Source organism: Eleutherodactylus coqui, chromosome 1 (genome assembly GCF_035609145.1).
Source record: "Eleutherodactylus coqui strain aEleCoq1 chromosome 1, aEleCoq1.hap1, whole genome shotgun sequence".
NCBI lineage: Eukaryota > Metazoa > Chordata > Amphibia > Anura > Eleutherodactylidae > Eleutherodactylus > Eleutherodactylus coqui.
In genome coordinates, this window is record NC_089837.1 from 376,325,454 (window position 1) to 376,349,941 (window position 24,488).

The following is a 24,488-nucleotide window of genomic DNA, read 5'->3' on the forward strand; positions in this document are numbered from 1 at the left end:
TACCTTGTTGCCCCCAGCAACCAATGACAGTACAGCTTTTATTTGACCTCAGAAGCTTGAGAAATGAAAGCTGCACTGTGATTGGTTGATGGGCAACAAGGACAGTCTTTCCTAGACAGTTTTACTAAATGAAAGTTTTTGATTTTCTGTTTCCGTTGATATCAAATGCATCTGAATGTCATTAAATGTGAGTTATGAGGGTTTCAAATTGGCAAGATCATTTGTAATAACCCTGTAGATTGTTACAAGTTGGATTATAGGAAAGGACTTTTTAACTGCCTAAATTCAGACGGGTGTTATCTTAGTTCTGGAATTAGTCACATTTTTAACCCAATATTGCTTTAATTTACAGCCGACCAAGGTGGAGAAAAGAAGCGCAAGAAAGGAGCCTCATTCCAAACTGTGTCCTCTATGCACAAAGTAATGTTCTTTTTACTTTCATAGCTTTATATACTGGGTTTATCACAACTGAAGAGAATGCCCTGCCTATCCCACCTTTTCTGATATTTCGGGAACAAATGGCTCAAAATTGTTATTTTATTGAATGATAGTACAAATATACTGAATGATCTATCATTTATAATGTTTAGAATTGTTTTATCCTACCTTGCAAGAGATGCCCTCGTCACAGTCAATAAAACTGCATTTCATGCAGTTTGTACTATAGAGATAATATAGTATTATTTATTTTAAAAGATCATTAATTTCAGGACTCTGAAAGACATAGAAAAGCAGGTGTTTAAATATATTACATATGAAAAAAGTAAGAATAAACATGAAAAATATGAGTTATAAACTGATTCACTGGGAGAGGACTCTGCCTATGAGATCTTACAGTCTGCAAGGCAAAGGAGAAGGGGGCAGTAGGTTAGGGTAGAAACTACTCATATAGTGGTGGCAGTAGGGTTATTGTAGATTGAAGAGGTGGGTTTTCAGGTTCGCTTTGAAGCTTTCCAAGGTGGTGAAGAGTTTGATATGTTGGGGTAGTGAGTTCAACATTATAGGTGACATAAGGGAGAAATCTTGAAGACTATGTGAGGAGCAGACTAGAGGACAATAGAAAAGGAGGTCTTGCAAGGACTGGAGATTACATGTGGGGAGGTATCTGGATATTATGTTAGAGATGTATGGGGGGGACAGGTTGCGGATAGCCTTGTATGTCACTGATAATATTTTAATTGGATTTTCTGGACAATGGGTATACAGTGTGTGGATTAACAGAGGGGAAAGCTAGGGGAGAGGAGGATTAATGGGATAGCAGAGTTTAGAATGGATTTGAACAGCACCAGAATGTTGGATGGAACGCCACAAAAATGATGTTGCAGATATATCTGTCCAAAAATATGTCTGCAAATTTTAATTAAAGTGTCTACTCAGGTAAAAACTGAAAATGAGGGAAGGTGCTTACCTCACCCCAGCCTCAAAGTTATACTAACCTGGTACCCGCCATTCTGGAGATCTATTGGGGCTTTTAGAGAGGAGGCATTTCAACTATGGCTCCCTGTTCACATCTCAAGCACACGTTGTCATGAGCTGCCTGGAAACCAGTACAGGGAATAATAATCTTTGTAATAGAGGGGACCAGATAAGTTTAACTTTGGGGTTCTAGTAAGTGTCCTCTCTCTAGAAAAAGCAGTGTTTTCAGGTTGTTTCCAGATGGTAAGTTTAAAAGTGGTTGTCCAAGACTGCTACAAAATAGCTGATGTCCATGCAGCCTATGGAAACCCATCTAAGGATGGGGGAATGTACACTGGTCTAAACAGTGCGGCAGTAGGCTCTGCCATCCTAGGACAGGTTTCCGCAGGCTGCATAAATGGCAGCCATTTTCTGATACTCCTATACAACCACTTTGAGGTCTTTCTCTATCTAAACAAATTCTTCGTCGGTACCTGGTATATTTTTTTTATTACAAAACCTGACATATTATCCCAGAAAGTCACCAGTTCATTTTTTATTAACATAAATTATTTTACTTCAGGAAAATCTGAACAAACTAATGACCAATCTTAGATCAACAGCACCACATTTTGTGCGCTGCATCATTCCCAATGAAACCAAGACTCCAGGTAATTTCCCATATCATTTGAAGCTGTATATCAATGTTTTAAATGATAATGCTTTGAAAGTATGAATGTAAACTGTCTTTTATGTTAGGTGCTATGGACCCATACCTGGTTCTTCATCAGCTCCGTTGCAATGGTGTCTTAGAGGGAATACGTATTTGCCGCAAAGGATTTCCAAACAGAGTTTTGTACGCTGATTTCAAACAAAGGTGCATTATCACTCATACAGAATCCCTAAATAATGTGAACTAATTAAATACCAATAGCCATGGTTTAAATGTAGATACTTTTTATTATGATACATGAAGTAATATATTCATAAAAATATATTATATATAATAATATATATAAACTGCTATGTTTGAGTATAGACATAGAACCAAACCTCAGTTTCAGTTCAACACCACAAAGAGAACTCAGTTACAAAAGTAGCAAAACTGTAATCTCAGCTACCAGAATGACAAGACAATGAAAAGAACTTGATCATTTACACTAATTGGTAGGAAAAGTATTATTTTATTAGATTTAATCTTTATGCAAGCTACATGAAATCTAGAGGTATCACTTGTTTAACGTCAACTAGCTAACTTAGTGATTTGCTTTGTTAGGTACCGCATTCTGAATCCTAGCGCCATTCCAGAGGACAAATTTGTGGACAGTAGGAAAGCCTCTGAAAAACTCTTGGGAACTTTAGACATTGATCACAATCAGTATCGATTTGGGCATACAAAGGTTGTTAAAATTTTAGTTTATAAAAGAAACCTAACATTTTGTACTGGGAATAACCATTTTTTGTTGCCGATCCTCAAATTATTTCTGTACTTTAACACATAACTTATTTGAAAAAGTGAAATTGCCTAATCTTATATATATATTCTAGCGTTTATGGAATGATCAATATGCTTGGAGGGTTTGTATGCTTTTGTACAGCAAGTATAACATGTGGTTCTATAGTGATAAGAGAAAATTGAATTAAACTCTTAAAATACATGTCAAACTAAAGTTGCTCCAGTAGTAATAGTGACCCCCACAGTGGCATCAGTAGTAATAGTGTCTCCTATAGTGGCCCCAGTAGTAGTAATGACTCTCATAGTGGCCCCAGTAAAATAGTGACTCTCATAGTGGCCCCAGTAATAATATTGACCCCCATAGTGACCCCAGTAGTAATAGGGTACCCCACAGTGGCCCCAGTAGTAATAGCGACCCCCACAGTGGCCCCAGTAGTAATAGCGACCCCCACAGTGGCCCCAGTAGTAATTGCGACCCCCACAGTGGCCCCAATAGTAATAGCAACCCCCACTGTGGCCCCAGTAGTAATAGCAATCCCTACAGTGGCCCCAGTAGTAATATTAACCCCCCTAAATATTTACCCCCCTTATTAATATTATTTAACACATAACTTATTTGAAAAAGTGAAATTGCCTAATCTTATATATACTCTAGCGTTTATAGAATGATCAATATGCTTGGAGGGTTTATATGCTTTTGTACAGCATGTATAACATGTAGTTCTATAGTGATAAGAGAAAATTAAATTAAACTCTTAAAATACATGTCAAACTAAAGTTGCTCCAATAGTAATAGTGACCCCCACAGTGGCATCAGTAGTAATAGTGTCTCCTATAGTCGCCCCAGTAGTAGTAATGACTCTCATAGTGGCCCCAGTAAATTAGTGACTCTCATAGTGACCCCAGTAATAATATTGACCCCAGTAGTAATAGGGTACCCCACAGCGGCCCCAGTAGTAATAGCGACCCCCACAGTGGCCCCAGTAATAATAGCGACCCCCACAGTGACCCCAATAGTAATAGCGACCCCCACAGTGGCCCCAGTAGTAATAGAAACCCCCACTGTGGCCCCAGTAGTAATAGCAATCCCTACAGTGGCCCCAGTAGTAATATTAACCCCCTCAATATTTACCCCCCTTATTAATATTATTAACTTCTCTCATTAATATTATTAACCCCCTCGGTAATAATATTAACCCCCACAGCAATATTAACCCCTCTTAGTAATATTATTACCTCCCCTCATTAATATTATTAACCCCCCTCAGTAATAATATTAACCGCCCTCAGTAATAATATTATTCCCCTCAGTAATATTAACCCCCATAGCAATATTAACTCCCCTCAGTAATATTATTAACCTCACAGTTATAATAGTTCCCTCAACCCATATACTTACCTCCTCCTTGCTGTCAGCGCCGCTCCCCCTCTGCTTGCACTGAGTCCGGGTGCACACTGACGTCGGTGTGTAGCCTCTGAACGCTTCCTCCCTTCCCCTCTCTCCTGTGGAACTGAGGAGCAGAGGACTCAGGGGAGGAGGATCCCAGCTGCACACTAACTTCAGAGTGTGCGCCGGTATCAGCACTGCCAGTGAAATTACCAATGGGGAGCTGCGGCACCTCAGTTGGTAATCGCTTCAATGGTGAGTGGCCGTCAGCACACCACGGGCCACACAAAATGAGGCGGCAGGCCGGATTTGGCCCGCGGGCCTTGTGTTTTACACCTGTGTCTTAGAGTATAACCTAGGGGATGAATTTTTATGTACTATATTTTTCAATTTAAGGAAGCCCCTTAATTGTGAATTTTAAACTGATCAGAATAGGCAATATCACAAAAAATAAAATATAGTGATGACCAAGTCTGCCATTCCTATCAATGTATTCTTCACATTTTATGCCAGCTAGTGATAATAGAGCACATTAACAGAGCACAATTTTGTTAAATATAACATACCTACGTGTTCACTAGGTATTTTTCAAAGCTGGTCTTCTAGGACATCTTGAAGAAATGCGAGATGAAAGATTAGCTAAAATTCTCACACTGATCCAGGCAAGAGCCCGAGGAAAACTAATGAGGATTGAATTCCAAAAGATTCTTGAAAGAAGGTAAAACAATTAGGAAATGGACAAGAAAGCTATGAATAAATGAAAAACATTTGATTGTACTCAGCTAACCTACACTAAAGATAAAGCTTTGGTTGATATTCTTTACACCACACTTATGCCATTCACATCAGATGATTTTATGTAATCTACTATGAACATTCTTTAGTTACCCTATAGTAAATTTAATCACAATCATACTATATATTATAATTGCCACATATAAATATATACAGTATTGTTACCACTTAAAGACCAGCAATTTCTCAAATTTTCCTTTTTTTATCCCCCTTTTTCAAGATCTATAACCTTATTTTTCTGTTGATATGTCCATATGAGGACTTGTTCTTTCGTGGGACAAGATGTATTTTTAAATAGTACTATCCAATGTACTGTGTAATGTATTAAGTGTGAGGAAATAACAAAAAAAACAATTCTGCCATTGTTTTTTTTTTTGTGATCACAGCACAGGAAAAAATGACAATATTCTGTGGATCAATACAAATGTGGCAATACCAACTATATCCGTTTTTTATGTATTATTATTTTTTTCAAAAATAAAAACCTTTTATGTTGCCATATTCTGTGACCCATAACTTTTTTATTTTTTCATCAGTAGAGCTTTGTGTGGGCTTGCTTTTTACGGGACAACCTGTGGTTTTTATTTATACCCTTATTGGGTATATACAACTTTTTGATCACTCTTTGTTCATTTTTTTTTTAGGAGACAAGGTGACGAATAAAGCACAATTTTTTTTAAGCTGTTCGGTTAAATAATTATATATTTCAGACTTTTACAGATATGGCAATAAAAATTCTGTTTATTTTTTTATATGAGCATTAGGAAAATATTAACTTTTAATATTCACTTAGTTTTAACCCCTTAATGACATGGCCTATTTTGGCGTTGAGGACCAAGAGATTTTTTGGTATTTTTCCATCTCCATTTTTCAAAAGCCATAACTGTTTTAGTTTTCCGTGGACGCGGCCGTATAAGGACTTGTTTTTTGCGTGGCGAGCTGTAGTTTTTATTGGTGCCACTTTCGGGTACATAGACTATATCGTAAAATTTTTTTTTTTTTTTTTAATGATAACAGGGAGAGAAAACGCATCAATTCTGACAGATTTTTTTTTCTTTTTTTTACAGCGTTAATCATGCAGCATACATGACACACAAATTTTTTTCTGCGGGTCAGTACAGTAACAACGATACCAAAATTGTTATATTTTTTTCAGGTTTTTACACTTTTTTGCAATAAAACCCCCTTTTTTTGGAAAAAAAAATTTTTTCTCTATAGCTGCATTCAAAATCCTGTAACTTTTTTATTTTTCTATGTACGGAGCTCTATGAGGGCTTATTTTTTGCGAGACGAGCTGCAGCTTTTATTGGTATCATTTTGGGGAATGTACGGCTTTTTTGATCACTTTTATTGCATTTTTCGGGAGGCAAAATGCTAAAAATTAGCATTTTGGCTCTGTTTTTTAGCGTTTTTTTTACGCTTTTTGTTGTACAAAATAAAAAGCATGTTCAACTTTTTGTACACGTCGTTATGGACGTGTCAATACCCAATATGTGGGGTTTTAATTTTTTTCCCCATTTTTTATGCTAATATTAGAAAAAGCGTAAAAAAAGGGGGGGTTTTACATTTTTTTTTACATTTTTCTTTTTTTTACACTTTTCTTTTCTTTTTTTTATACTATTTGAGTCCCTCTGAGGGACTTACATCACTGTACCGATGATCGCTGTTGTAAGGCATGGCAGAGCTACTGCTCTGCCATGCCTTATCGCTTATACAGCGATTATAGGCACAGGCAATACAGGACGCCAGTGTCTGGCATCCTGTTGCCATGGTGACAGGCCGGGCTCTCGCGATGACATCGCGAGAGCCGGCCGGAGACACAGAGGGAGCGCGATCCCTCTGTGAACTCTTTCCCTGCCGTGATCTACTTAGATCGCGGCAGGGAAGGGGTTAACAGCGGGGGGCGCATCTCCGATGCCCCCCCGCTGTTGCAGCGGGACGCCGGCTGTGACTGACAGCCGGCTCCCGCTGCGGGATAGCGCGGGATCTTATGTGGTCTCGCGCGTTCCCCAGGACGAGCGGGAAGGGGTTAATATATTTAAAAATGTTATTAAACTTATTTTGTTTTTTGTTAGTACTCACAGGGGACTCGAATTTTCGATCACTTGACCCCTTCTACAGTATACTGCGAAACGTCTGTATAGCAGTATATTGTGCATTTCAATGTTAGTCTATTAAGCCCTGCCACAGGCTGTAATGGATGGCAGCCCTGGTAGCCTGCACTAGGCTATGGACTGCCATGTGAACACATCAGCCCCCCACAATTGTGCCACAGAGAGTGATGGGGCATCGGTAGGCTGCCCATTCTTCTGACTGCTTATCAACACTGATAACAGCATCTAAACAGTTAATTGCCTCTGATCACAGGTAATGCAGGTAGATGTCAGCTGTCTGAAAACTTATACAGCAAGGCCTATGCAACAGTAAACTGGTTGAAAAATAAAACTCACTTCAAAAGCCCCTTAAGTTATAAGAAATATTGTTATTCACTTACACCTCTGAACCACCATAGCAAAATAATCTTTGTAGATATTACCAAGCACTCAACTACCAAAACAGGATTTGTATACTATTCCTTTATAATCATGTTTCTCATATAATATGTTTCATAGTAACCAAGCATTTGCATTTATGATACCACACTATTTCTCCAAATAGTTTTCTCCAACAGTTGATTTCGTAAAACATAATATGTTTTGTTAGGGATGCACTGCTTGTTATCCAGTGGAACATTCGTGCTTTTATGACTGTTAAGAACTGGCCTTGGATGAAGCTCTTCTTCAAGATTAAGCCTCTGTTGAAGTCTGCAGAAACTGAGAAGGAAATGGCAAACATGAAAGAAGAGTTCCTCAAGCTAAAGGAGGCCCTTGAAAAATCAGAAGCCAGGAGGAAAGAACTTGAGGAAAAACAAGTAACGTTAGTGCAGGAGAAGAATGATCTAACACTTCAGTTACAAGCGGTGAGAACATATAAAGCCTCGCACACAATAAATATTACCGTATATTCCGGTGTATAAGACGACCTTTTAACCCCGAAAAATCTGCTCTGCAGTCAGGGGTCGTCTTATATGCCGGCTATACTAAAAAAAAAAGTGTCAAAAATAAAAAACATTACTCACCTCCCAGGGCGTTCTGCGGCGCTGCTGCAGGCTATCGCTCCCTCCTCATCCCCGACAGAGTATTGCTTTCTGGATGCGGGGCTTGAAATCCCAGCCTCCAGAAAGCTAATGCTGTGAATGGCTAACTCTCGCGCTGTCAGCCAATCACAGCCATTCAATGACATCATTGAATGGCTGTGATTGGCTGAGCCCGTGTGAGTTAGCCAATCACAGCCATTCAATTATGTCATTGAATGGCTGTGATTGGCTGATAGCGCGTGTGTTAGCCAATCACAGCATTAGCTTTCTGGAGGCGGGGATCTCAAGCCCCGCATCCAGAAAGCAATGCTCTGTCGGGGACGAGGAGGGAGCGACAGCCTGCAGCAGCGCCGCAGAATGCCGGGGGAGGTGAGTACTGCTTTTTTTTTTTTTACACCGTATTCCAGGCGTATAAGGCAACAGTTGGGGGGTCGTCTTATACACCGTCGCTTTAGACGCCGGAATATACGGTAATTATAAAGCACATGTAATGCATACTGCAAATGTCTTATTTTCATCTACATAAAATGACAGAGCTGTAAACACATGAATGGTAACATAGCTTGATGACATAATTGCAATAGTTATGCACTTTATTGGTAACAGAGTACACTAGAAAAAATGGAATGAGTAAAACTTTTAATTCAATTTATCTTTGAAATAAAACTTGAAAATGTTAATACTGATACAATTTATCAAGAGAATCATGATGATTTTTAAATCGCAGAATACAAATAGAGCATTACATAATAACTACCCTCACTATCTTCCAGTTATTCATAATATTTAGTACTCATACTGCTGTTGAAAAAACTATTCCTAAACTGATTTTTATAGACTTAAAGGGGTTTTGTCAATTCTATACTCACCTATTTCTTTCCTGTCAAAATCCTTACCACATCTTCTCCTGGCTGAGCTTCTGCATTGCCCCCAGTGGTACCTCACCTCTTGCCGGCTGTCTTGTTATGAAGCTGGCATTCCTCACATTCCTTCCGGCAGGGTCAGTGAAGGTCACATCCCTGTGCTGTGGCATTCACTGCCTAGGAAGGAATTCTAATCTATTTCAGAGTCAGCTAACATGAGCAATCTCTGAAGAAGATTGGCACTCCCCCTGCTGGACTGGGAGCTGTGACGTAAGGTACATGGCCGGGCAGGCAGAAGGCTGCCGGCAAAGTACATGACCTCACAGGAAGGAGAAGAATCAGGCAGCTCAAGGTGAAGTGACCCCCCTAGACTGCAGGAGACAGGAGAAGATGGGGGAGGTGAAGATCTGGTAAGTAGACTGACGGCAGAGGATTAGGTAAATATAGAATTTTTTTTTTTAATGACAGAACCCCTTTAAACATACAGTATCATCTACTGGAAAGTAAAGCAAAGACCATCTCAACACAAGATGGTAAATAGCAGCAATAATATCCCTGACTCAACTTAAATAGCATACGTTATATAGGTCTGACATACTTAACATAGTGCAACCTACAATAGCTTATGCTGGCCAAACAATTTTCATACATTTTTTTCTTACTTCTAAGTGTCAAGGATGTATATCATACTGTGATTCAAAAGGTCAGCAAATATTCAACTGCTAACAATTACATATCAGTTTAGTACCAAACCAAGACTTAAAAAAAACCTTGTAAATTATTCTAACCTATAGAAGTTGTAATAGTCAATGACCAGATTAAATAATGTGATAGTGTTAAATGTTTAGGTACAATTGATTTTGAAAACATATTGTCTAAATATTATAAACTGCATGTGAATTCTAAAAATCTCCATATAACCTACTGATAGGAACAAGACACTCTGGCGGATGCTGAAGAAAGATGTGACCTATTGATTAAAACTAAGATCCAAATGGAAGCCAAAATTAAAGATCTCACTGAGCGCATAGAAGACGAAGAAGAAATGAACTCAGAGCTGACTTCTAAGAAAAGAAAACTGGAAGACGAATGCTCAGAACTTAAGAAAGATATTGATGATCTTGAAATAACATTAGCTAAAGCAGAAAAGGAAAAACATGCAACAGAAAATAAGGTAAATGTTGTATTCTGTTTTTGCAGCAGCATATGAGAATGTGTGCAATGACAGGTTCCTATGGCAATAATGTTTTTCCGAACCTATTTGCAGGTCAAAAACTTAACAGAGGAAATGGCTGCTCTGGATGATACTATTACCAAATTAACTAAAGAGAAAAAAGCTTTACAGGAGGCACATCAGCAAACTCTAGATGACCTTCAAGCAGAAGAAGACAAAGTCAACACTCTGACCAAGCTGAAATCGAAGCTAGAACAGCAAGTAGATGATGTAAGATCAAATTTGAGATTTTCTCTTTGCCTATAACTATTTCAATATATAATTTCATGCAGTAAAATGTAAAAATTAAAAGTATGCACAGTACAATCACCATTAATATTTGTGGGTTGACAATGATTTTTGTGAAATTTGTGTAAAGGAGACAAATTGGATAGTTCTGCCAGGTTTTTTATTTTATATGCAGTTGCATTTTGTTATGTTTTGGCCTTGTGCAATTTAAAAAAAAGATTTTTAAAAGTTCTGCGCTCGATAACTCATAAAGACATAGTGAGAACAGAATGTTAGAAATATTAATAATTGTTTTAAAAAATTAAAAACTAACATTTGCATTGACACGAGTATTCACACCCTGTACTAGGTACTTAATTGAAGCACCTTTGGCAGCGATTACAGCCTCCAGTCTTCTTGGGTTTGATGCCACAAGGTTCATATAGCTGGATTTGAGGATTTTCTGCCATTCTTCTCCGCTGATCCTGTCAAACTTTGTCAGTTTGGATGAGGACCGTCTGTGCACAGCCACTTTTAGGTCCCTCCAGAGATGTTCGATTGGGTTCAAGTCAGGGTTTTGGCTGGGCCACTCAAGGACATTGACATAGTTGTCCCTAATCCACTCCTGTGTTGTATCAGCTGTGTGGTTAGGGTCGTTGTCCTGTTGACAGGTGAACCTTTTGCCCAGCCTGAGGTCCCGTCCACTCTGGATCAGGTTTTCATTAAGAATATCTCTGTACTTTGCTCCATTTAGCTGTACATTAACCCTGACTAGTCTGCCTGTCCCAGCTGCTAAAAAACTCCTCCATAGCATCATTCTGCCACTACCATGCTTCATTGTAGAGATGGTATTGGGCAGCCGATGAGCAGTGACTGGTTTCCTCCAAAAAGTTCAATCTTGGTTTTAGCACACCAAAAAAATCGTGTTTCTCACAATCTGAGAATCCTATAGGTGCTTTTTGGCAAACTATTCAGGCTTTCATATGTCTTCTACTGAGAAGAGGCTTCTTCCTGGCAACTCTCCCATAAGGCCCGAATTGTGGAGTGCTGCAGTGATAGTTGACCTTCTTGAAGTTTCTCCCATCTGCTCACAGGATCGTTGGAACTCAGCCACAGTGACCACTGCATTTTTGGTCACCTGTCTTACCAAGGCTCTTCTTCCCCAATTACGTCATTTGGTGGGTCAGACAGCGCAAGAAAAAGTCCTGCTTGTTCTAAACCATCTTCCATGTAAGAATTATGGAGGCCACTGTGCTCTTGGAAACTTTCAGTGCAGCACAATTTTTTTGTGGCTTTCTCCAGATCTGCAATTCTACAGAATCATTTCTCTGAGCTCTACAGGTGATTTATTCCTACTCATGGCTTGGTTTTGACTCTGATATGCATTGTGAGCTGTAAGACCTTATATAGACAGAAGTGTGTCTTTTAAAATTATGTCTAATCAACAGAATTTACCACTGAATTTACCACCAATCAAAGTGCAGAAACATCTTAAGGATGATCAAAAGAAATGGGAGGCAGCCCTAGAGCAAAATTTCACATGGCATATAAAAGGGCCTGAATACTTATGCTAATGCAAAATGTTAGTTTTTCATTATTAAAAAATGTACAAAGATTTATAATATGCTATTTTCACATTGTTATTATGGGACATTGAGTGCAGAATGATGGAGAAAACCTTTTTTTTAATTTGTACAAGGCTACCACATAACAAAATGTATTTTAAAAAGGGCAAGGTTTTGAAGAATTTCTGGACTCCCTTTTTTCCATTCTGAAGAATTATATTTTATTAAACTGTCAAATATACACTATGACTCTGTATTTAATAAAAACCTAATATATTAAAAAAAGAGCTTTTTGAGAGAAAATATAGTAAGTGAACAGTAGAAATCCACCTAATTTTCAATATAGCCTTAATAACTATTAGTAAGGTTACCTTGCATACATTTAAGAGAAAAGCCCTGTACATCAAAAGCATTACTAAGTCATCCTTTTACTTTGTAGCTAGAGGGTTCTTTAGAACAAGAGAAGAAAGTGAGAATGGATCTTGAAAGAGCTAAACGCAAGCTGGAAGGAGATTTGAAGCTAACGCAAGAGAGTCTTATGGATTCCGAAAATGATAAGCAGCAGCTGGAGGAAAAATTGAAAAAGTGAGGTTAAGATTTTAAATAATGTCTTTGATCTATTAAATAAAAAAAACACCAGAAAGCATCCAAAATTAGTCCAGTTCTACTACTTAATTAATAAAAGAAGAGCATATGCAGATATCAATCATTATTAGAAACTTTTCTATATTTGTCCAAATTTGCCATTAAAGTCATTGGCCCAACTGCACAGATCTTTTTTAACCCTTTCCTGATTGCATAACATAAATATGCGGCTCAATGACCAACGGGTGTTTTCAACAGCTGCCAGCAACAGCCACAATCTGAGTTAGCTCCAATCGTGGCTATTAACTACTTAGACACCACAGTCAATGCTGACCACTGCATCTTAGCAGTAGACGGGGGAGGCCCCCCTTCATCTCCCCATCGTTCTTCCCAAAAATTCAATGTCCATGAATTTTTGGGAAGGGCTTAATTCAATAGCTGAGAGCTGCCTCTGATTGGTCCCTGCACTCAGCCAATCAGAGGCAGCACTCACTCACGCATTCATGAATTCATGAATGGGTGAGTGAGAGCTGCCTCTGATTGGTGAGGTCTGTGACCAATCAGAGACAGCCCATTCAGCAGGCGGGGATTTTAAATCCCCGGCTGCTGAATACTACACAGAGCAGTTCAGGAGAACTGCCGGCCAGACGCGGCTGAACTCCGGCTGCAGGGACAAGGTGAGTATATATATTTTTTTTTTTTTTACACATTTTAGGATGATTTTCAGGGAAGGGCTTATATTTTTAAGCCCTTTCCAAAAATTCATCCCGTGCTCGCCGGCAGCCCATTGCTTTCAATGGAGCCGGCTGTATTGCCGGCTCCATTGAATTCAATGGGCGATCATCCTTCTTCTCTGCCACAGCTGTTACAGCTGTGGCAGAGGAGAATGATCTTTATAGTATATGTTCTCAATGGGGTCGGCCCTGCTGCTGCCGGCCCCATTGAGCGCATATATAGAACACAAGGAAACGCAGATAGGCGCGATCTGCGATTCCTCGTGTCTTATAATTTATCGGACATCCGCATAAAAAGCGGACATGTGACCGATCCCATTGCGAAGCAATGGTTCTATATATGCGCAGATCGCACGCGCATCCGCAAATCGCAGCAAAAAACGGTCGTCTGACCAAGGCCTTAAAATGTAACACTGTTCGTCCCACACAGTGAACGATGTAATAAAAAAATACTCAATTCTAGAATTGCGTTTTTTTGGGTAACTTGTCTCCTAAAAACAACTGACTAAAAAGTGATGAAAAATCATATGTAATCCAAAATGGTAGCAATAAAATCTACAACTGAACCCTCAAACAAACGAGCCCTCATTCAGCCCTATCAGCTGAAAAGAAAAAAGTTACGTGTGTCAGACTATGGCAAAAAAAGCTATTTTTTAACATTTTTATTTTCCATAAAGTAATACCATATACAAAAAAAACTATATAAATTTGGTATTACCATCATCATCTAGCACTACTGAATAAAGTGGAAATGTCATTTTTACCACACTGTGAATGCCATAAAATCAAAACTCTGAAAATGTTTTTTAGTACATTATATGGTACATTAAATAGGGCAATGAAAAATGCAACTCATCCCACAAAAACCAAGAACTATTAGAGCTATATCAACTGAAAAATAAAAAATGGATGGATCTTGGAATGCAGAAACTGAAGATGGGGGGGTCTACATAGTTACCCTGCAGTGTCCCTCCACCCTGTAGTATTACCCATTTCCCTTTTTCAAAATAAATAACCATGTAATGCATGGTCACACTGAGTCCAATAGAGCAGGAGTTATGTTTTGCAATGGCTGTCCACTCTATGCAATGGAGACATCCATAAGTCCTAATAGGGCATTGTCTAGTTAGGATAATGGGATATACTTTGTTTACTTTACTACATTTATTGGCTTCAATAGGAAGGAATTTGAAATCAATCAGATGTCTTCTAAGATTGAAGATGAACAAGCCATTGTCATCCAACTTCAAAAGAAAATAAAGGAACTTCAAGTAAGTGAATCCTTATTAAAGGGGTTGTCTAACCTCATGAAAGTTTTTAAAAACACTTTAGTGTACACATAGCAAAAGTAAGTAATTCCTTACCATTCCCTTGCCTCTCTCGTGCCGACAATTCCCCAGTCCCAGGTGACCAGAAATACTATGCAAGATTCAGTTTAATTAATTTTTTGTCTATAGACATCAGCAGTATGGAAAATGTGTTATATGCATATCAGCAAGTATTAAGGAAATGGGCAAAATGCTGTAGACTAACAGAGAAAATGTATTTAGAATGACGTGTGACATTGGTTACCTTTCAGGCTCGAATAGAAGAGTTGGAAGAGGAATTGGAAGCCGAAAGAGCAGCACGTGCAAAGGTTGAAAAGCAGAGGTCAGATCTGACAAGAGAGTTGGAAGAATTAAGCGAGAGACTGGAAGAGGCTGGCGGAGCAACATCTGCCCAGCTGGAAATGAACAAAAAACGGGAAGCAGAGTATCTGAAACTACGCAGAGATCTTGAGGAAGCCACACTACATCATGAAGCTACTACGGCAGCTCTAAGAAAGAAACATGCAGATAGCGTCTCAGAACTAGGAGAGCAAATTGACAATCTACAAAGAGTGAAGCAAAAACTTGAGAAGGAAAAGAGTGAGTTTAGGATGGAGTCAGATGATCTGTCATCCAATATGGAACAATTGGTCAAATCTAAGGTAATTTTTAGAACGTATCGGATAACATTAATATTAACCACTTGCGTCTTTAGTGGAAAATTGTAATATATATATATAAAGTTATTTTACATGAAGCAGAGAATATAATTCTATTGAGTTTGATGAAAAAAACATAGATGTAAGTTATTAATTTTAATACCTGGCCTTATCTCAATGCTGTAGAAGCACTGTGTTGTCAGCAGATTCATCACAATACGGTATTAATGTACAGATGGATCAAATTTTACCTTGATTGTGATAGCATGGCATAGAAAGTTATTTTATCTTAATCCATTAAAAAGCTGCTGTTCTCTTATCTTAACACAACAAACCCATTGTAAAGTAAATCAAAGTGTAAATATACCATCTGATAGCACAGCAAACCGTGATATCATGTAGCAATAAGAATCAAGCTTAAAGGCCCATTTACACGCAACGATTATCGAGCGATAATTGTTGCGTGTAAAGTGAGCTTAAAATCCATTGTTCCTCCCGGAGAGAGATAACAGGGACCACACGCTGTGTTCTGCACGGGAGTCGGAGATTACATTGTATTCTGCCGACAGCCCGTGCGAGAACAAAGGAGCTATGTGCAGAGCTCAGACCACATGCCATGCTCTGCAAGCAGCTCCTGGATGCCCCTTTACATGCAAATGAAGCTGATAAAGTATTAATAGGCATTAGTGTCCATTAACACTTCATGCGAAACGATCATTAAAATGTTTTTAACAGATTGTCTTTGTGTGTAAATGGGCCTTAAGTGTAATGTTGTGTCTAGACTGAATGATTAACATTCGGAAAATCGTTTGAATGAGCGAAACTGAATTATAATGTTAAATTTAAATGCAGCCACCAACTAAATAAGTAATGAGAATCATGCACTTCTCATTCATCATTCAGTTTCAGCCGGCATAAAAATCAGCGCCGGCTCGTGCACTTATCTTGCAGCTTAAACACTGATCGTTCAGTGTTTTACACTCTCACTAGCCAATTCAGAAACCTAACACACACTGATGAAGGACAATCACCCCGATACAGCTGTCTGTGTATGGTTTCTGGCTTTGGCTTACAATTCCCAGTCATTGTTACAAGACTTGTGTGAAAAGTTTAACATTGACTTGCAGGAATGCTGACTTCCAATAGGTGGCACTGCAGAGTTATTGCTCCATCTTCCCATTTCCATAGGAATGTGAAACACTGAATGATTAGTACATGAGAACTGCACAATTCTCAATGAGTATGGACAAAACTGGCGATGATGTCACCAGCTTGTTCACTTGGACAAAAGAGAATCATGAGATTCTCGATTGGTATAAAAGGGGCATTTTGGTGCTTTTGCACAGGATGATCTGTCAGGCAACAGATGCATGACAAGCCTTCCCAGCAATGATCATTCCTTTGCTTTTACAGGGGAGCGATTATCGCTAGTGAGTGGAGGCGGGGAGGACTGGGGATCGTTCCAACCTGCCCGTCTCCATTCACTGTAAAAAGGCAATCATTCATAAGTGAATGACAGTCTGTTTATATGGAATGATACATTGTTCAGTTTTCTGCACGCTGAAACAAGAAGTGAAAGCCTTCTTGTTTGTTGTTCAAATGTTGCATACATTTAGAGTGAATGGTAATAATCATTCAGATTCTCACTGGATCGTGGGAGTCTGAACGATATAGTTCTGTGTAAAAGCACCTCAATGCATTTATAGTCTTCAGGAGATTTGTCAGATCAAGTCTGTTAGATTCACTATGACACAAATGTGTTATGTTGGAAAGATCCGAACCAATTGTTCCTGTAAAATTGTGTGTATGTGGCCAGCTTATACCAATACAATAAAATGTATCGTATATCATTTTCATGACTATTTTCTAGGCTATGTCAGAAAAACTTTGCCGCACTTATGAAGATCAGCTTAATGAAGCAAAAGCTAAAATGGATGAGATGACCCGTCAAGTGAATGAGCTCACAGCTCAAAGAGGAAAACTTCAAACTGAAAATGGTGCCTATTACTTTTTCCGAACTATTAACATCAATAGAGGTAGCAAAAGGGTATAGAAAGTATATGCGTAGCTATAATTAATAATGGATTACAACATCGGTGGCTTGAGTGGCTATTCAAGGCTCCTAAGGAGCCTATGGCTGCCTAAGCCGGTCACATCTTTAAAGACCACACTGACAGCTAATGATAAATAGATATATGGTGGCATCTTGACATCAGGCCACGGTGTGGCTCTTCCAAGTTCGAAGAAGCAGTGCCCTGCCTGCTCCGCTTCTGTCTGACTCCTACACCTGTACTATCGCTTAATTACTTCTTCCACCTCTCTTTGATGTTTTCTGGCTGCCTACATTGGTCTGCTGAGGAGGATAGCTGAGGAGTATTTAGCTAAATATAATGAAGCAATGCCACTTGCGTGCCCTGTGTTTGGCTCCTTATGTGTTGCTGTAGCAGTGAGCCTCCTGCACTTTCATCCACACGGTGCATCAATTTTCAATGTGGAAATTGACTCGCCGTTTGAATTTTTAGACCCTCAGCATGTCAGTCTCTAATTTGTAATGGTCATAGGTTTGTTAAGGATTTTTTCTTTAAATTCAATGGGGAAATCAATATTTGCAAATAACCCCAATTGTTACGAAATTTGCTGCAAATTAGAAAAAAATATAAACAAAACAAAAAACCCTTTCTCAAAATTTAAAATACTCACTTCCCCTACAGATTCTGTGGCTCCCTTGCCTGGTACCTTGGCAGACTCTGCCTCCTGCAAGGATGTTCTATCCCATGTGACCACTGCAACCAATCACAGTCTGCAGTGGTCACACAGGATAAAACATCATCTCAAGGGGTTGAGCATATAGAGGATGGTGGGCAACTAGGAAATTATTGGCATGGGAAGCAAAATCTGCACAATTTGGTACAGACTTACCGCTATGGATTTCCCTGCAGAACTGATATTGTTCTTAATCATAGCATGCTTGAACAGTGTTCAAAAGGTCTAAGAGTATGTGGTCAGTCGATCTACCTGTAGCAGCATGCCTTCAACAGGATCCTAATAAATAAGAGATTTTATAGATTCACAATGTGATGCATTTACTTTTTCTACACACCACACCATAGGCATCAACATAGTGAATCAGCATGTATACAGTAGGTATTCAAATAGTTTAATGTGAGTATAGGGAATGTAATGTAAAGTAGTGTACATGTTCGTAGGTATACATAATTATGCTCATAGCATAGCAAACAATTGTTCAATTGTGACCTGGAGAGAGGCCCACACTTTCCATGCAGCCTAGAGCCTATGGCACTCTTAATTCACGCCTGACTCTAAACATATATAATATAGCCATACAGCACAAGTACATTTCCATTCTCAGAAGCATTTAATACATTTGTCTCATAAATGTTAAAAAACAGGAGAATTTTCAAGACTTCTGGAAGAAAAGGAATCTTTAATAAGTCAGCTATCCAGAGGAAAATATTCATTTACTCAACAGATAGAAGAACTTAGAAAGCAACTTGAAGAAGAAACAAAGGTAATGCAGTCATTTATTTTGCATAGCAAGATAAAGTTGCGCTTTCCATTGCAAGGCTACAGCTAAGAGATGACTTCCACGGGGTTCATGTTATATCACTTTCTTTTTCTACCCATAGACATGAATGGAATTGAGGTGCTACTTCCAGGCAACAGTGTAGACAACTGGCTCATTGTGAAAATGCCACGCAAAACTTTACAATCATAGTGTCATGTGTTTTTTCTTCAAAAAGGCCTAAAGATGCCTGTTTGTGGCCAAGCAGAGCCAATCAAGCACAACACCTATACATAAAACTTCACAATATACAGAGTACATACTAGAACATACCATTTATGACTCCATCTCCATGTCTATAACTTCACATTCTCAGAAGAACTGAAAAAAGCTGAAATCTTTTTGATCCAGATGCCAGTAAATATGTGAATCACAGTGGTAATAAATGGTCTGATTAGGTTCAGGCCATATGTACATCTGTAACGGCTTATCTTTTGAAGGTGCTTTTAGACATGATGTTCAAAAAATCGTTCAAACAAGTGAAAGTGAACGATAATTGTTTGGTGTAAACTGAACTATGAATGAGAATTGTTTGTGTTTTGTTTGTTATTAATTTTCTGCAGGCACAAAAAAATCATTGTTTGCTCATTCACTTATCATTCAGTTTAAACAGCAATTGTTCAGTCCTTGTATTCACTTATGCAGGGACTGAATGATTCTGAACAATTCTCGTTTGACCGAGCCAATGATGCATTTGCCTATCTAAACAGGCTGCACGAGTGCGAATGAGTTAGCGGTGATGCCCATCCCTCATTCAAATGAGAATCAGCTTGTTTAGGAGGACCATAACTCTGTAGCAGAAATAAAAAAGATGTCTGCTCTGTGGGATTGACAATGTAAATTGCAGCTTCAAATCTCCCACTCGTCCCATACAGACACAGAACCAGGGAGTACTTTTCATGTTACTCCCAAACTTTGGACCAAACCCCAAATATTGTATCTATATAACATAGGTGCAATGTTTTGTATCCTTTGAAAGCTATGAATCTAAGTCTTATATTCTACTCATGCGTAGTGTTTAAAGTCATGACATATTACATGCATCCTTGGCAGTGAAAGGGTTCATCATAAAAAATAACATACAGTACATATGTATAAAGGCCACTTGTGTAACTATAGGGGATGCGGTTGACCCCGGGCCCAGGGGCCCATTAGACCTCTAATCTCCATATAGGGAGTCCAGTACTATGAATAAAGCATTATAGTTGGGGGCCCTGTTACAGGTTTTGCATTGGGACCCAGGAGCTTCAAGTTACGCCTCTGCGTTAAGGGGTAAGAGAAGTTGGGGGGCCCAAGATAAACTTTTGCACCCGGGCCTATGAGCCTTTAGCTACGCCCCTGAAAAGGCAATACTAATTTGGCTATATGGTGGATGGAATTCATATACAATAAGACATTCATTTTGTTTCTCAGGCCAAGAATGCACTGGCTCATGGTCTTCAGTCTGCCAGACATGATTGTGATCTTCTTCGTGAACAATTTGATGAAGAACAAGAAGCTAAAGCTGAGCTCCAAAGGAGTCTGTCCAAATGCAATGCTGAGGTGGCTTTATGGAGGAACAAATATGAAACAGATGCTATTCAGAGGACAGAGGAGTTGGAAGAGGCCAAGTATGTTGTCTACAGTCCGTACTTCATAATTTCTCTATGTCAAGCACACACATCAGGGCCAATTTCAATAGCTAGTAATTAACCTATCAGTATGGTTTTGAAGACTAGGAGGAAGCCAACACAAACACATGCAGAATATACAAACTCCATACAAATTTTTCCTTTCGTTGATTTAAACCCAGGAGCTCAGTGCCAAAGGGCAACAGTGCCATAGAAACAGAAAGCAATATTTATTATTGACATATTTATATGTGCTTTATTCAACTTCTTTTGTATTGTTTCATAGAAAAAAATTAGCTGTACGTCTCCAAGAGGCTGAAGAGGCCGTTGAAGCTGCTAACGCAAAGTGTTCTTCTCTGGAAAAGACTAAGCATCGCCTGCAGAGTGAGCTGGAAGACATGATGATTGATCTGGAGAGGTCCAATGCTGCTGCTGCTGTCATGGACAAAAAACAGCGCAATTTTGACAAAATTATAGCTGACTGGAAACAGAAGTATGAGGAGGCCCAGGCTGAGCTTGAAGCCTCTCAAAAGGAGGCTCGCAGCTTGAGCACAGAATTGTTTAAGTTAAAGAATGCCTATGAAGAAGTATTGGATAACTTAGAAACTTTAAAGCGGGAAAATAAGAATCTGCAAGGTACATACTTTAACAATGGAAGTAATTGTCTATTAATTCTATTATATTGTAAAAAATATATAATGCTTAAATGTGATATCTACCTGTTGCACTCAAATTACCTATATAGATTTCCCATACAGCATTTAAAAGCCCCTCAGTTTCTCCTTTCAGAATGTCTGTTAACCCACTAGGGACCAAGCACTGTAAATTTACAGTGTTTGGTCCTGGGCTTTAATCCCAGCTGATAGTAAAAATACGGCAGGGGATTAAAGCGTCTGCTCCTGCAATCAAGCAGTTGCAGGTCAGGTTGTCAGCTGTTAACCCCTTTTCCTGGTATATAGCGCTCAATGAATGCTATGTACTAACAAGTAAAAGTGTTTCTTCCACTACGCAAGCTGGCGGTCACGTGACCGCCGGGATCCCTTCGCACACAGAGCCGCAGGGTCCTAGCAGACCCTGATCAGCTCTTCCAGTGACTATTTTCACTACAGTGGTTGTTTTTCCCTGTAACTGGGGCTCCTATGGATACCCCAGCTACAGTGGAAAAGTGTCAAATAAAAAAAAGCAAAAAACATGTGAATATCCCCCCAGAGGTCTTACGTGATGTCATGGTGGACATAGATGGTAATAGTTACAATAATAAGTAAGAAAAAAATCACAGAATGAAATTAAAAAATGACCCAAAGCCGACACCAACCAAAACCGTTGTTATATGCGTCCTGCAATCCAAAACCATACATATTATGTATCAAAATGTCTGAAACAAAATGAGGGACATACTTTATTTTAGTGTAAATGTACTAATTAAAAAAAATAATAATTTAAAAAAAAATTTTTTTTTTAGCTTTTTACCCTCAATAAAACTAAAAAACAGAAAAGATATTAGAAAATTAGCTCTATATATCACAGGGAAAAAAACACAGCAAAAATAATTTTGGTAGCTAAAGAAAAAAAATAGAGCAGTAAAACCACCACATGGGTAAAATCCCTAAATGTCTGGTCCTTAAGGTAGAGAACAGCCTGGTCCTTAATGGGTTGAAATAGAAAATTACGCAAGAAAGCACATGCAAGCTGTTGAGGCATGGAACGGTCACAAATATGATGAGTCACAATGCAGCCAATCAATGAACTGTCATATTATGTGTATGAATTAGCTGACTGTCAACATACTGTACCAGATCAGGATACAGTTAAAAAAAAGACATAACAGGGTGAAAAGTGGCAAATGCTCAGCAGTATGACAAATACGTGTAGCTTCAGTCAATGAAGGCTGAAAAAAAATCTAACTTTTTACTACATTTTTGGCAATACAATAGTCTGCCACTGATCATCACGAACAGTCTCATTTTCAAATTTTAGTTGGTCAAAAATGGACATTATGACAGACTTTTATGTATATGGAAAGCTTATTCTCCATCGCAGGCAAGAGGGTAAAGACTAGAGATGAGCGAGCATACTCGTCCGAGCTTGATGCTCGTTCGAGTATTAGGGTGCTTGAGATGCTCGTTACTCGAGACGAGCACCACGCGGTACTCGTCTCGATTAAACGAGCACTGACCATTGAATTCAATGGAGCCGGCAACACAGCCGGCTCCATTGAAAGCAATGGGCTGCCGGCGAGCGCGGGATGAATTTTCGGGAAGGGCTTGAAAATATAAGCCCTTCCCTGAAATTCATCCAGAAATGTGTAAAAAGTAAAAAAAAAAATACTCACCTTGTCCCGGCAGACGGCGTTCAGCCGCGGCCGGCCGGCCGTTCTCCTGAACTGCTGTGAGTAGTATTCAGCAGCCGGGGATTTAAAATCCCCGCCTGCTGAATGAGCTGTTTCTGATTGGTCACAGCCTCACCAATCAGAGGCAGCTCTCACTCACCCATTCATGAATTCATGAGTGGGTGAGTGAGAGCTGCCTCTGATTGGTGAGGCTGTGACCAATCAGAGGCAGCTCTGCAGATATCCTATTGCCACATCTGTTAGAGACAATGGAGGCAGAACAGAAAGAACTACCACAAACAATGAGAAAGGCAAAGATAACAATTATATTAAAACCAGAGAAGGACCCCCTGTTGATGGACTCGTACAGGCCGATATCGCTGCTGAACGCAGACGTTAAAATAATAGCTAAAGTCCTAGCTAATCGGCTATCTAGAGTGGCCCCGCTCTGGTGCACCCGGACTAGATCGGGTTCATACCAGCAAGATCAACAGCAACAAATATCCGCAGAGTATTCCTAAACTTACAAATACCAGTAGACAACGCCGGAAATAGAATCCTATGTTCATTAGACGCAGCTAAAGCGTTTGATAGCGTCGAATGGCAATATTTATGGAAAGTATTAGAAAAAATGGGATGTGGCCCAATATTTGTGAGACGGGTAAAACTCCTATATACCGGAGTGGAGGTGGATGTGCTCATTAACGGGGGGTTCTCAGAGACATTTCCATTATACAGAGGGACAAGACAGGGGTGCCCACTATCACCTCTCTTGTTTGCACTAGCAATAGAGCCCCTAGCGTGTAAAATAAGAACACACCAGGGAATAACGGGGTTTCAAAGGGAAAACATAGAGGAAAAAATTGCCCTGTACGCAGATGACATGCTACTGTTCCTAGGAGACGGTGAGGGGTCCCTAGAAACCACCATGCAAATAATTAAAGAATTTGGAACTTTCTCGGGACTTTCCATCAACTGGAATAAATCGGAAATACTACCAATAGATAACCCCGAGATGCAAATTACTAACAGAGAAATAACCCTGAAATGTACACCAACAATTAAATATCTAGGAGTCAAAATCACCAGAAAAGTTAGCGAGTACGCAAAAATAAATCTAGAACTGCTCATGGAAAAATGGAAACAAAAACTCCACATATGGCGCAAACTGCCTACATGACAATTATAGGAAGAGCGAATCTCATAAAAATGATATGGATGCCGCAACTGCTATATCTAACACGTAATGCCCCCCCACTGGATAACACAAAAATTTTTTCATAAAGCCAGGGGACTATTTAGGGAACTCATATGGGGGGGGGGGGGGGACGCCTAGGATCAAATTGGAACTGTTATATAATCCCAAGGAAAAGGGCAGACTGGCTCTACCCAACCCGTTTTCGTATTTCATGGCCTCTCAGCTGCAACACCTCAGGGGATGGGAGACGGAGGAGACACAGGACGCCAGCTTCAGAATCCTTAAAGGCTTCTTTGACGGGTCACATTTGTTTGAAACTCTGGAACGTGGATAGTTTAAAAGGGATGGCCAGAACGCCCCCACACTACTACTAATACATAGAGTATGGTGGAGGACCAGAAATATGCTCGGCATAACAGGCTGCACACAGCACACCCCCATATGG

General features: G+C 39.4%; 1 protein-coding gene across 1 annotated transcript in view; it reads left to right on the forward strand.

Moving 5' to 3' along the window:
- MYH15 (myosin heavy chain 15) overlaps positions 1-24,488 on the forward strand; it is a 75,650-nt gene that overhangs the window by 31,382 nt on the left and 19,780 nt on the right. The window contains exons 18-32 of the mRNA XM_066592764.1: positions 353-420; positions 1,979-2,066; positions 2,155-2,272; positions 2,672-2,795; positions 4,820-4,956; positions 7,737-7,992; positions 9,964-10,206; positions 10,300-10,476; positions 12,478-12,623; positions 14,538-14,628; positions 14,937-15,326; positions 17,194-17,320; positions 18,734-18,852; positions 20,320-20,516; positions 20,803-21,152. Coding sequence (XP_066448861.1) covers positions 353-420; positions 1,979-2,066; positions 2,155-2,272; positions 2,672-2,795; positions 4,820-4,956; positions 7,737-7,992; positions 9,964-10,206; positions 10,300-10,476; positions 12,478-12,623; positions 14,538-14,628; positions 14,937-15,326; positions 17,194-17,320; positions 18,734-18,852; positions 20,320-20,516; positions 20,803-21,152 — 2,631 coding nt within the window. The remainder of the gene's footprint in view (positions 1-352; positions 421-1,978; positions 2,067-2,154; positions 2,273-2,671; positions 2,796-4,819; positions 4,957-7,736; positions 7,993-9,963; positions 10,207-10,299; positions 10,477-12,477; positions 12,624-14,537; positions 14,629-14,936; positions 15,327-17,193; positions 17,321-18,733; positions 18,853-20,319; positions 20,517-20,802; positions 21,153-24,488) is intronic.